General features: G+C 35.3%; 4 protein-coding genes across 4 annotated transcripts; 1 reads left to right on the top strand and 3 right to left on the bottom strand.

Annotated features, from left to right (window-relative positions):
• Nucleotides 1-478: 478 nt before the first annotated feature.
• Nucleotides 479-2,316, bottom strand: LOC116178412 (RNA-binding protein lark-like). The gene is made up of 2 exons (XM_031497899.1): nt 2,113-2,316; nt 479-1,795 (listed from the first exon to the last, which is right to left on the bottom strand). The coding sequence occupies exon 2, from the start codon at nt 1,785-1,787 to the stop codon at nt 1,107-1,109; it is 681 nt and encodes a 226-aa protein (XP_031353759.1). The 5' UTR covers nt 1,788-1,795; nt 2,113-2,316; the 3' UTR covers nt 479-1,106.
• A 147-nt stretch (nt 2,317-2,463) lies between these two features.
• Nucleotides 2,464-5,331, top strand: LOC116178413. Its single transcript, XM_031497900.1, has 5 exons — nt 2,464-2,922; nt 2,972-3,181; nt 3,231-3,339; nt 3,401-3,619; nt 5,199-5,331. The coding sequence occupies exons 1-4, from the start codon at nt 2,728-2,730 to the stop codon at nt 3,550-3,552; spliced, it is 666 nt and encodes a 221-aa protein (XP_031353760.1). The 5' UTR covers nt 2,464-2,727; the 3' UTR covers nt 3,553-3,619; nt 5,199-5,331.
• Nucleotides 4,469-6,500, bottom strand: LOC116179476. The gene is made up of 4 exons (XM_031499271.1): nt 6,487-6,500; nt 5,449-5,632; nt 5,203-5,390; nt 4,469-4,571 (listed from the first exon to the last, which is right to left on the bottom strand). The coding sequence occupies exons 1-4, from the start codon at nt 6,498-6,500 to the stop codon at nt 4,469-4,471; spliced, it is 489 nt and encodes a 162-aa protein (XP_031355131.1).
• A 66-nt stretch (nt 6,501-6,566) lies between these two features.
• Nucleotides 6,567-7,840, bottom strand: LOC116179475. The gene is made up of 6 exons (XM_031499270.1): nt 7,600-7,840; nt 7,428-7,547; nt 7,102-7,369; nt 6,875-7,054; nt 6,730-6,816; nt 6,567-6,673 (listed from the first exon to the last, which is right to left on the bottom strand). The coding sequence occupies exons 2-6, from the start codon at nt 7,545-7,547 to the stop codon at nt 6,567-6,569; spliced, it is 762 nt and encodes a 253-aa protein (XP_031355130.1). The 5' UTR covers nt 7,600-7,840.
• Between the last annotated feature and the right edge of the window lie 5,428 nt (nt 7,841-13,268).

Here is a 13,268-nt window from a genome sequence, read left to right as displayed (position 1 = left end):
ATTTACCGTAATATTGAAAAATAATTTTTATTCAAATCACTGTAGTTCCGTCATTATTAGTGCTACATAAAAATTGTACCTAATTCAAAAATTATAGGTGTCACTATCATTACTATCAATAATATGGCATACCTTAATACATAGAAGACAATATTTATAATCTTGCCAGTTATGAAATAAATTTGTTTATGTACGACTGCTTGATAATGCTCTGATTACAGTCGCAATTAGTCCATAATGATAAAGTAAAACGGCCGCCTGTCAATGTGACAGTCGTACTTAGGTGTCAATCCAAAGTAAATTCAAGTATTTTAGAAATACTTGACATCTGTCGTCAATGATATATAGATTTTATCGTTTATTGAATTTCATGAAATTTTCATTTTTAAGGGTTGTTGCAGTCATACATAAAGCTTTGTATATATCGCGTCCATAAATAGGCTTTATGGGGACTCGCCTTGTTTATTTGTGCCTCGCTCGCAAGCTCGCTCGGCTAAATAAACGGCTCGCCCATAAAGACCTAGTTTATGTACTTGATAGCTATTTTTAAATAGCAATAATAGAAATTTTCGAAAAGCTAATTTAACCTAATTCATATCTTGTATACTTTCTGAAATCCCCAATACTATTCATAAAAAAACACCCTGTATAGTGTATACAATCGTTACGTAAAATTTAAAAATGGAATAATATATAGGATATGTCATTTAAAATAAGCAAGTGGTATACCCGGACAAACCACCAGCTTAAACGAATTCCTCTTATTGACATTAGTATAGCGTAGAATCTTCAAAATATTCCAGGTTTCAAGATATACATAGTCCGGATAAATTGTGGGACACCCTGTCTACAACAGGGTTCCAAATTACTGTAGAAGTTTGGCAACAGAATGTGGACATTTTTCAACATTGTTGTTTCTATTCCAGGATGTTCTTACCTTATCTACGGTCCAAACAGGCATAGGTATGTATAATGTCAAAATAATGAATACTTACCAAAAATTGTGTAAATGTGGTCCACAATTTTATTAATGTAACAGTGTTATCACCTGAAAATAGCTATAATACGAATGGTTTTTTGTGAAATGGTTTGCCCCTCGACTAATGTTAATGCCCTACCCCAAAACGACCCATCATTCGGTCGCGCAGGAATGGCGGAGGCGGCGGCGGTGGGTAGGGATCACGACCGAACATACGATCGCGGAATCGTTCGGGACCCACACCTTTGGGACATTCCTTCGACCAATGACCTCCACGTCCGCAGCGATAGCATTGCTCGGGATCGCCCATACCGGGCCGTTGTCGTACGCGACTCGTCGATAATTGCACCTTCATCGGTTGCCCGTCGACCATAGTACCGTTCAATTCTTTGATCGCCTCGTTCACATCGCCCGACGTATCTAGATGAACGAACCCGTAGTTCCGTACGATATCACATTCCACAACGGTGCCGAATTTTTTAAACAATTCCCGTACTTGGGGGGCTTTCGTATTTTCTGTTAAGTTGCCGACGAATATCTTAGTCGTAGGCGTTGTCGGTGCTTTACGACTCTTCGCAGCTTCACACTTAATCGCCTGGCCATTGACCATGTATCCGTTCAAATTTTGTATCGAATCGCGTCCCTCCGTCTCGTTCTCCATATGTACGAAACCGTAATTCTTGACGATATCGCATTCCACAACTTTCCCGTACTTTTCGAATAATGGTTTAATATCGTTGATCGCTGTCTTATCGGCGAGATTTCCGATAAATATTTTGAACGTACCCGCACTGCTAAAACCCGGCATGGCTAAGCCTGAAACTCGACACACATGAATACCCGTGTGACTACGACGATATTTACAAAGAGAGATTACATTTAATGAGCAAGAAAAGCTCGACTCGTGTCAAACTTTCCTTAAAACTACGTGAAAAACAGGCAGACTCTCCAAACAAAAAGTAAAAGAAATATGGCCGTCTCAAGGACCGAAAGCGTCATTGTTAAATTCGAGCAAAATCAAGTAAAACGTTACAAGCTACAAAACTAAAACGATAATCCTCGACCGAAAAGACTATTCATACCGTTCACGATAAAAAGGATTCAGTGCGATGAAAGGGAATGTAGGTACTTACCTTTTTCAATCACGAAACTATAAAATACAGATTTATAGACAATTTGACTCTTCCGTAGAACACGTTTTGCGTGTTGGTCGTCAAAAATACACGTTACAAATTCCTACAGCACAATAAAATTCACAAAACTTGAGAAAATCCACACCACACGCCGAGTCGATGAGAATTATAAAAATGGCGTAAAGACAATGAACGGCAGGTAAAGGCGATTGGTTGTCCTTGAAGCGGAAACGAGAAACGCGAGATTTGACCAATCACCACACATACATTACAAATAGCCGCATTCAGTGAGTGTATGAATAATTTGGATCATAATCAGCCTTATTCTGGTGACCACCGGTATGTACGCAATGTTGAAAACATTTCAACAGAGTTTTCAACGTTGCTAACAACGTTGATTGCAAGTTGCAATTTCCGTGACGTATTGTTTTTAGTGTTGATACGTTTTCAACGTTAAATTTTTTGCCAACTGTAAAACAGTGAAAGTAGTTCAAACAGTTCGTAATATTACTAAAATTCGCGGGTAGTAGTCACATCTCTGGTAGTTCTACGTACTTCTAACCTAATAGAAATCAAACCCAAAATTTTTTCGTTTTGTAGTTTATAAGTGTTAATATGAATAGAAAGAAGACTAGCAAGTCTCAGTTTAAAATATATTTATCATATTTAAAGAGGCATGATATATTAATAACAGGAAAGTTGACTCCATCCACAAACACGGAGGGCCTAAAACAAATTTGGAATGAAATGGTCGCCAATCTTAATAGTTGTGGGGATGGTCCTGTGAGGAATATAGAGGGATGGAAAAAGGTAAGTGACAACATATAGTTTAGTAGATACATTATGTTACATTTGATAGGTATTTCGAGAATGGAAATGTATTATTAGAAAAAAAGCGAGAGAAGGAAAAGAGTTAAACGAAATTGAGCACGAACTAATTCGATTAACGGGCGAAATTGCTGTTACCGGATTAGATCATGTTGAATTGGGCATTACTGAGGGCATTAGCAATGAAGGTGAAACTGCAGAAGCTTCTCCAGATGTCGATTTCGACATTGAAAATTTAGAGGTTTGTGGAGTATACACATGTACATATGTTATGGTAATTTGTCACATAGGTAGTGCAAGAGGATGAAGAGCGATTATCTGATGAAAATCTACAGCCCACATTACATAAAGAAAATGCAAATGCTGCTCTGCCGTCTACCTCTCAAAAAAAACCTAAAAGTAAGTTCCACATTTATTTTATTGGTAATTATACTACTCAAATTCTGTTTCAAAAATGTAGAATGTACGGAAAATCCCTTACTGAAAGCCTATGTGAATGCGCAAGATGAAGCAAGAGATGGCATGACAGATATTGCAAATGCTTTAAATAATATAGCAGCATCAATAAACAGATTTTGTGATGTGTATGAAAGAGTAAATCTTGATATGTAAATTTATTATGTACTTACATTTAAGGGTTGTGTAATACATTTTTTTTTGAGGAAATATTAAAAGGACTACCAAAGAACAATATAAAGTTTATTTAACTTATCTTCAAAAAAATAAACATACTTTACAAATATACCTAAAGAAGATTTCCAAGTGATGTGTCTGGAACTGAACTCCATTGCTGGACCAAAAAAGACTATTCATGAATGGCAGCAGGTAAACATTGTGCAAAGTGTTAATTTAATGTGTCTGTATAAAAAATGTGTATACTACCAAATTACAGACATTTTATGAATGGAGTAGTCGAACAAAAAAAAAGCTCGAGATAATTTAAGATACATGATGGAGACTGGAGGAGGACCTGGACTTGACAATTATTTAAATGACATCGAAGAATTACTGATAAGCATACTGAAGTGGGTTACAATCAATGGCATGAATGTAAGTGAACTAGGCGTTTATAAGTCTAAGACTGTGTGTAGCAAAGTAAGGAAAGAGATGCATCAAAAGAAAATGACTATTTCTGTGGCACCAAATATAAGAAAACGTAATTTCCTAATGCAATTTGTTATAAAAGTACCAGTTTTCTTTTAGGACCTAGACTTCTTCAGAAGCGTATTATGCATACTTTTGATCTTAAACAAAAGTTGTATTTGCAATCCATCAAGGAATTAAGAACTGCCATTATAAATTTGTTTACTTCCATTGATAGAGTAAGTAATTTATACATGAATATGCATATTAATGATTAAGTAACAGTAACTATTAATTAAAATACATCCGCACTATTCTAGTTCGTACTTGTTCACCCTGATACCTCTCATGTCCATTTTGTAGCTGTTGCTGATCATGTTCATCTTGTACATATTCATCTTCTGGAACATCTAAAGGTAAAATATGGAATTAACATTTGACTTCATCAGCATTCGGCATTACCATCAATTAAAGCTTGATCTCCATGCAATATACACATATTGTGTAAAACAGCACAACTATTTACTATTTTAGCTGCAACTGGTGGGCTGTAATGCAAAACTCGGTGTTTAAGGAGACACCGAAATCTTGTTTTAAGAACTCCGTTCAACCTTTCGATCACATTTCTTACACTTCTATGTGCAATATTATAAGCACGTTTTGCATCTGTATCAGGAGCTGTTATGGGTGTCATCAGCCATGGTTCCAGTGGATACCCAGAATCGCCTTCAACAAAACTTTGTATAGATTCCCCATACATGTACAGTGATTATAATACCAAGTAAATAGGAGGTATGGCCTGCTTGATAACTATTATATAAATTTTGTCGTATTTGGCTTGTGCCCCAAATAGCTGCATCATGAACTGATCCGGGATAACGAGCATTTAATGCTAATATTTTTTAATTTGCATCACATATCTGTCACAAAATTATTTTGTTTTCATATCAGATTAAAAAGCTATGAATACCTTACAATTTGTACATTAAGGCTGTAGTATCCTTTTCTATTATAAAATAATATTGCAGGATAATCAGGATGATTAATTGGAGGAGCAACTATTGCAATGTGTGTGCAATCAACAGCACCAACAATACCTGGGAACCCATGGGCCATATTCATAAAACTATAATTTGGAATGTGTATATGAGCGTTATAGTTGCAAATTAATTAACATACCCTTGCTTAACAAGCGTTACTTCCTCTTGTGTTTGTGGAAAACGTACATAATGGTACAAATTTTCCAAAGCATTAACAACAACTGTTAAACATTTACTAACAGATGACTGGCTCATACTTGTACAAAAATCTTGCCCGACGGCTTTTTGGTAGCTGCCATGGGCAAAAAAATGCAACGCCACCATAATCTGAAAATAAAGAAATTCATTCCTCATTCATAGCATCTAAACTAAATATATAACTTACTTTTAATTTTTTCGGGATAAATAATTCTTCACGTTCTGCATCTTGCAAATGAGGCGAGAGCTCTAAAATGAGATTATGTACCATCTCTCTCGACAATCGGTACAGTGATCGAAACTGAGTTTCTGGCATAGACATGGGATCACTTTGATCCCGTAAATTTCGTCGTATTAATGCAGCATTATTTCTAGAATGAAAAGAAATTATTAATCAAGTGACAATTCAACTCATGTATAAAAAATCGCATAAGCCGCAGTGTAATTGTCACTTTGACAGCGGCAAAAGTTACCTGCAACTTTTCCAGCGACAAATGCACTAGTGGTTTTTTCACTTAGGCCCGGTTGCATAAAAGTACGGTTGAACCGCCGGTTAGTGAAACTCCGGTTTGGGGTCAACCGTCGGTTGGAATGAAACGCGTTGCATAAACGCTATTTCTCTGTCGGTTGAGGAACCAACGGTTGGTTTTAGATTTCTACGGTTGACTACACTGACGATTCGGTACCAGCCAATCCGCTTTTAGTATATGGAAAGCGCGGCAGCCGTGTTTGTATTGTGCGCATGACAAATGCGTAATGGAGTATTAGACAAGGCGTAAATCTAATAAACGTTGTCCTCTTTCATGTAGTCTCCTTGATATAAATTGAAAGGGACAACTTCTTATCCTCCCCCCTCCAACAAATATGATCGTTTGCTATATGTGATGAAATTCTCCATTTCTGGTTCCGTTGAGATTTTGAAGTATTTGAAATATGTGTTTTTTATCCATGTGTTTATTTAAAACACAGTCGTGGTTCTTTTTAATATTTCAAATACTTCAAAGTGATCGCTTGCATTCAAGAAAGGAATGAAGACGGACCATTAGTAGACCCTGATGTTATACTTCCTAATAACGATGATGAAATTGACGATGTAGTAAATGTACCAGAAGCAGGGAATATCAACAATAACTTTAGACAAACTTTCATAGATTATTTTTCTTCATTACCGTAATGTGGTTTATGATTTTGACTGTTTGACATTATAAATAATAAAGAAACTCACTCTTTACTGAGCATTTTTTATTTTATCTATTTGTAATGATAACAGTTCATTTTGCAATTTCAAGTGTTCGTTTTGAAGCTTTATTCTTTGCAGCTGTTATCCTCCTTTCTCAGTAGTTCCATTTTTAACTTGTTTAATTCAGCTTTTGTGTTACCTATTTCTTCTAACACTTGCGTTGCTGTATTTCCTGTAAAAATACATGTTTGTACAAATACAACACCATTTTTACCTCTAATGAATCACCATATTTCGTTGGTGTCCCTTTTGCTGTTTGTTGTAACAATTTGTGTTTTCTTTTTCTCAACATGCTTGGCTTATAGTTACTCCAATCTAAAATTATTTTGTTATTAATAAAAACTGTTGAATTTTAGAATCGTATGTTTGTAACCAGTTGTTACTGCAATTTCATGTTCATTCACTGCGGAATCGGAAATATCTATTCTTTCTTCACAAGGTTCCAGATGTTGCATTTCGATATTGCAGGCGTCCGGCAAATCTAGGAAAATAACATCGGCGAAATCTTTTTGTTGAGCAACCGATGAAGATGCCTCAGAGGTCTCTATAAGGCCTACCAAAAGCTCATTAGTAATAAGAAAATATGTAAATCACTCTTACAAGCATCACTGTCACCTCTACATGGTGCAACTCCTTCGATAGACAAATTAATGATGGCTTTTATTTTTTCAAAAATTTCTTTTAGAAAATCTCTTATCATAACTTGGGCAGGACCGCCACCAGTACCATACATTTGCTGCCGTTGTTGAGCAAAATACTTCCTGGCCTCTTTTTTTAAATTATCGTACTTCGTACGTAACTGCTCTGCAGTTTTTTGATCCATCACGGCACAATTAAATTCATTTGCAATTTTAGACCAAATTGCATCCTAAACATGGGAAACAGTTAGATAGTGCACATACCAATTACTACATATTCAAAGTTACCTTCTCCCTCCAAGTTATAACGTCAGTCTTCTTGCATTCTATCTTATGCTTATACTTGAAAACTATATCTATAAGCGTCCGTACATCTATATCTGTAAAGGCAATTCTTTTTTTGGACATCTATAAATATCGTTTCTGTACTATTATTTGAAGTTTCATGCTTGAATCTTACCTTAAACGATTTATATAACTTCACTAACAAACATAAACTGACGGTTGAATTCGCTAATCCGTACTTCGAGTGCCGTTTGAGCCAACTGACAGTTCAACTGTCAGTTAGAGCTAAATCGTCGATCATGCAACAGAATTTTTCACTCAACCGCCGGTTCAATTTCAACCTTTAGTCAACTACACTTTATACAACCGGCCCTTATTCATTTTGGAACAATTATCGCATTATCCTTTCCCATATGATTAGCTTGACGTCTGTCAATAATTGACTAGTTTGGTGAATTTCTTGTTCGTTAAATTGTCCTGCCGAATTACACTCGAGGTTTGTATTTAAACCGAGTAAATTTGGGTTGTTGCAATTCAAATATGTTTCCATTTAGCAATTGAACTCGAAAAACTGTCAACCTAAAAATGCTCCACCTTCGGTGTCGCATTTTTATTAGTTGACAGTTTTTCTCGTCTAATTGCTAGGCAACAGATTTTCATTACCTTAACAACCCAAATTTACTCGGTAAAATTCAAACCTCTTGTGCAATTATAAGTGATTAGTAGCAAACATTCTACCGCTGTTCGTCTTCCACAAGTGCATCGATTAACAAAATAAATCCGTCTGCCATAATGATTTATTTAACAAATCACATTCAAATTCAAGTACACCTAACCTCAAAATATGAATTCAGGCGTTGAAAAGTCGAAAACAAGTACCTAATCGAGCTTGTTTAGTTTTCAACGGTTATTAGAAATAATTCAACGCCGTTGAGGTCACCGTAATCACAAATTATAAACAACGTTGACATTTTCTCAATAATTGATGAAATTTCAATGTCGGATACATTTCAATGGTCACCAGAATAAGGCCGAATATGTAGTTATTTATGCATCAAGGGCATTAAGGCGATATTTATGCCGAGGGCGACAGAGCCCGAGGGCCTCCGGCCCGAGGGATTGTAAGTCTCCCGAGGGTTAAATATTGAGTAATGCCTGACGTGCATACAACATTTTATTTTTCATCATTCCAAAGAATGCATTTCCAACATACAAATGTCATGAATATAACTCCGTCAATCAATTTGACAGGCCATTTGAGGGCATAATGAGATGACAATCCATTATGCCCTCATCATTATGCCCTTGAGCGTAATAGACTGCTTCATATATCACATATGACAGATATAATTGACATATAATAGGCAAATGAAAAATAAACAGAATTTTCGTACTTCCGAGACTAAAGTGACAACTTCACTCCATTATGACAAGTACTGAAGTGTCACTTTTTGTCCCGCCGGGATGAAATTTGGACGAAAATCCCGGAAGGATGAAATTACTACCAAGGCAATTTCGGTAGGTTGTTCCACATTTTGTATGCGGCACTACTTCTTAAACGCATCGTACTGCTGCTCACATAGTTTTTTGGATTTCGGTGGTATCAATTGTTTACCTAATTTGGCTGCTCTTTTATCAATATCAAATACACCTTTGTCACCCACCACCAAAATTATGACACTAGCAATGACAGTTTCCAAATTATTGTTGTTACCATATAGCATAGGGTTTGTCGTACCAACGCAACGTTCCTATGGTAACTTGTTAAGCAGCGATTTTTTGAAAGAACGCGTTCTATAATTCCATACATATTAAGTGTTTCAGTTTCGGAAGTATGAAAAATATCGTATACAGGGTGTTTTTTTGGGAGCTTTAGTTAAAAGTTTCTGGGAAAGTAAAATAGGTAGGATTTTGAAAATTTGTACTTAGGTGTTACTCTGAAGGCCGAATCGATGTAAAATATTTTCAAAATGGCCGCACTTCCGGAAACACCGGAAGTAGATAGTAACTTCGTTATTTTAAATGGCAACCCCTATTTTTTATTGCATTTTTGGATTCTACGTGAAATTTCAGTTCTTTTGATACCCATATGTCATATCTGCCATTTATGGTTTTTAAGTTATTTTGACTTTAAGAAAAAAAAATGGCGGATGCAGATGGTACCTTGATAATTGATTACTTGAAAAAGGTTATAGTCATGGCAACCCATTTTTATCAGTGCATAGAGAATGAATAGGGCTTTCTTTTAGTGTACTTAAAACAAAGTTAAGTTGCGTACAACCGCACCTATGGAGATCCAAATTTAAGAAACTTCAAAGTCTATAAACTCAGTTTTTTTAAATGGAATGACCATGTTCTTAATATTGCATGAGATAGAGAATCGAAATTGGCATATTTTGATATTACATGTTCCTATAGCTATCTTTAACAGTTTCTGATTTATTCCCATTTCATTGAATTGATCTCGGAATTGATGCCATTTTTTTTCGCATTTTCTTTTTAGTAGTTGGCCATGATTTTATAACAATCGAATTTTAAACAAATCAAGGAATGGATTCTTTAATACCACTGATTCTAGTTCTAGTCTAAATAATTCATTAATAAATAACTCATTTAATAAGGATATAGGACAGAAAATTTTTGAAAAATCTAAACAGAGTCGTTCAACTGAATTTCTTAAACAACGTATAAGTCTGGAAATTAAGAGAGGTAATGCGATATCTGTTCTAGCAACAATTCCATACCAAAAATGTTTCAACAAAGTTTTTTATATTTTGCATTGAATTTATTTTGTTAATCTTGCATTTGCAATTCAATTCATTTTCTTAAATATTCTCTTGTAGAGCTTTGTATAACTTGTGCTTCAACGGTTTGTAGTGCATTAGGGGTACAAAATTTCAAAAATTCATACAATTTCGTTCTAGTTTTCGAATGAATGTACGGAAAGCACGCGCCGCGATTCTGGCCCATTTCACCATAAATAACAATTAAATTCCAAAATAGGTGAAACCACTGCGAGTCATTTTTCGATTTTTGAAAAACTTATGTTAACCTATAACAGTGGGTGATGGATTAGTGTCACTAGATTTGTTTAAAATTCAATTGTTATAGAATCATGGCCGACTACTAAAAAGAAAATCCTAAAAAAATAGTGTCAATTCAATAAAATGGGAATAAGTCAGAAACTGTTAAAGATAGCTATAGGAACATGTATTGTCAAAATATGCCCATTTCGATTCTCTATCTCATGGAATAGTAAGAACATGGTCATTCCATTAAAAAAAACTGAGTTTTTAGTCTTTGAAGTTTCATAAATTTGGATATCCATAGGGGCGGTCGTACGCAACTTAACTTTTTTTAAGTGCACTAAAAGAAAGCCCTATTCATTCTCTATGCACTGATAAAAATAGGTTGCCATGACTACAACCGTTTGCAAGTAATCAATTATCAAGGTACCATCTGCATCCGCCATTTTTTTTCTTAAAGTCAAAATAACTTAAAAACCATAAATGGTAGATATCGACATATGGGTATCAAAAGAAGTGAAATTTCACGTAGAATCCAAAAAAGCAATAAAAAAATAGGGGTTGCCATTTAAAATAACGAAGTTACTATCTACTTCCGGTGTTTCCGGAAGTGCGGCCATTTTGAAAATATTTTACATCGATTCGGCCTTCAGAGTAACTCCTAAGTACAAATTTTCAAAAACCTACCTATTTTACTTTCCCAGAAACTTTTAACTAAAGCTCCCAAAAAAACACCCTGTATACCTTGCGACTGAAGTAGTGGTCTTAATCCCTCAGGTAAATTACTTTACCTTCGGGATTAAAAGTACTACTTCAGTCCCGCGGTATATATAGGTAATATACTATTACCAACGAATTTTAGTTTCGTAATGTTTTCATAATTATCCCTCGCGATTTCGTATTTCGGTAATTTATGAATAGGAAGTTATTAAGCAAAACCAAGTGAATCTGCGTGAAATCAGGGGCACCGACTTTATCGAGGGAGGCTAAATCTTCTTCTTTAAATAGGTATTCTCATACATATTAATAATTCAGCTGGAATTTCCATTAATATCAGTGGCTCTTTTTGAATTATAACAATCAGCATCCATCGTTAAGAAGCGAATGTCTTTGGACTGAAAAACTTCTTTTATGAAATCACACTTCCTGTCTGTCCGTCTGGCGTCTACCCGCCTAGGATTGATATTAACGTACCTATTAGTACCATTATGTGATATGTCACCTGCAGAATTTGTGATAGGTTTCATTTTACTTATAGCACGTTGTCAACTGAGACTGTCAATAAAGTTTTCATTAATTCTGTGTATTCTTCTCTACTACAACAAGCTTAACATGGTAGCAAAGTGTGGTTCCCAAACGTAGCAAGCTCCAACCCCATTGAAAAATAAAAATAATAGTTCAAGAAGTTGTGTTGTTTTCTATCGAAAACGTTTTGATAGAGTAGAAACGAGTTGTTAAAAGTAATTTTACAATTTTTCAAACTCAGTTTTAAAGCAAAATGGATGTAGAAAGTTCAGACGTGGTACGTGGAATTATAAATAAGAGAGATTTCTTCGAGCTGTTCCAGGAAGAATGGATTGTATAGTTAATTGAAGGTAGATTTATATTGCCAGCACCTGTATTACAATTACAATCAGAAACTTGATATTTCAAAAAATCCCTTGCCCATCATGTACTAATTATCTTATTGGCTCTCCATTGTAGCCCGAAAATTCTATTGGCTATACTGGAATCTGAAATCTCATATTATTCCATAGGAGATTGAGGTTGCATTAAGGTGAAATACCCACCAATTGCTCTGAGAATGTTTGCAGTCAAGACAGCATATATCTAGGGATCGGACTTATATGCATGAAAACACGTCAAAAATGCACATACATATGTACAAAAAATATGGCAAAAAAACATGAAGTGAAGATATGCATGAAAAATTAAATAATGCACAAAAAATTATTGAAATTTCTTTAATACAAACTATTTAAACAGATAAGCTGTATTAAAACAATTAATGAATAAGTATTGTTCCAAGTGGTCCATCTTAAAATTTGTGCACTGTTTTCGTAACTTCGATTCTTTTTTGTATTTTCGCTTTATAGTTTCACTTCTTAGTTCTTACGTATTTAAATGTTCAACATTTTCCTTAGCCAACATTCTTCATCTCATTTGTTGAACTTGAGAATTGGCTTGCATTTTAAATTAATGCCGAATTGAACACCGCTAACGTTTTATAATTTGACAAATTTGGGCGCCATATTTTTTTGTATTGTATGTATTTTTAGCGCATTTTTTAAGAATTAAAAAAATGTGTTATTGTTTGCGTTTTGTTCGTCCGTTCGTCGGTCCGGACCCACTTCTGCCGTTTTGAACTACTAGGGGAATGGTCCTACAGTTCTGACATTTTTTGTAGTAGAAAGCCTATACCTTGAAGGTGTGCCAGACGGCCATCAAATTTCACTGTTTAAAGGGGGGTGGGGGGGCACGAATTATTTCCTGAGATGCTGTTTTTCAAAGTAAAACGTGCATAACTTTTACATACGACAACCAATTGGTCTCAGATTTTGCATACGCATGCCTTTGGTTTGTAATGTACCGAGGTCAGCCCCGAGAAACTTTGCTACTCAACATTTAAATTCAAAACTTTCCCTCCCAAACTACCTGAACCCCATGGCACGTGATCGACTAGACAAAGCTACCTAACCTGAGTAACCGAATAACAAGACCACTTACTACCTTGTGTTTTTAAGAGTCGCTACAAGATATGTGTTGCTTGTCGGAGTGAGGATCAAGGAAGGAATATAAATAAAACAAGTACATGCTT

The sequence above is a fragment of the Photinus pyralis genome, unplaced genomic scaffold (genome assembly GCF_008802855.1).
Source record: "Photinus pyralis isolate 1611_PpyrPB1 unplaced genomic scaffold, Ppyr1.3 Ppyr1.4_LG8, whole genome shotgun sequence".
NCBI lineage: Eukaryota > Metazoa > Arthropoda > Insecta > Coleoptera > Lampyridae > Photinus > Photinus pyralis.
This window is presented reverse-complemented; position numbering and strand designations above follow the sequence as displayed.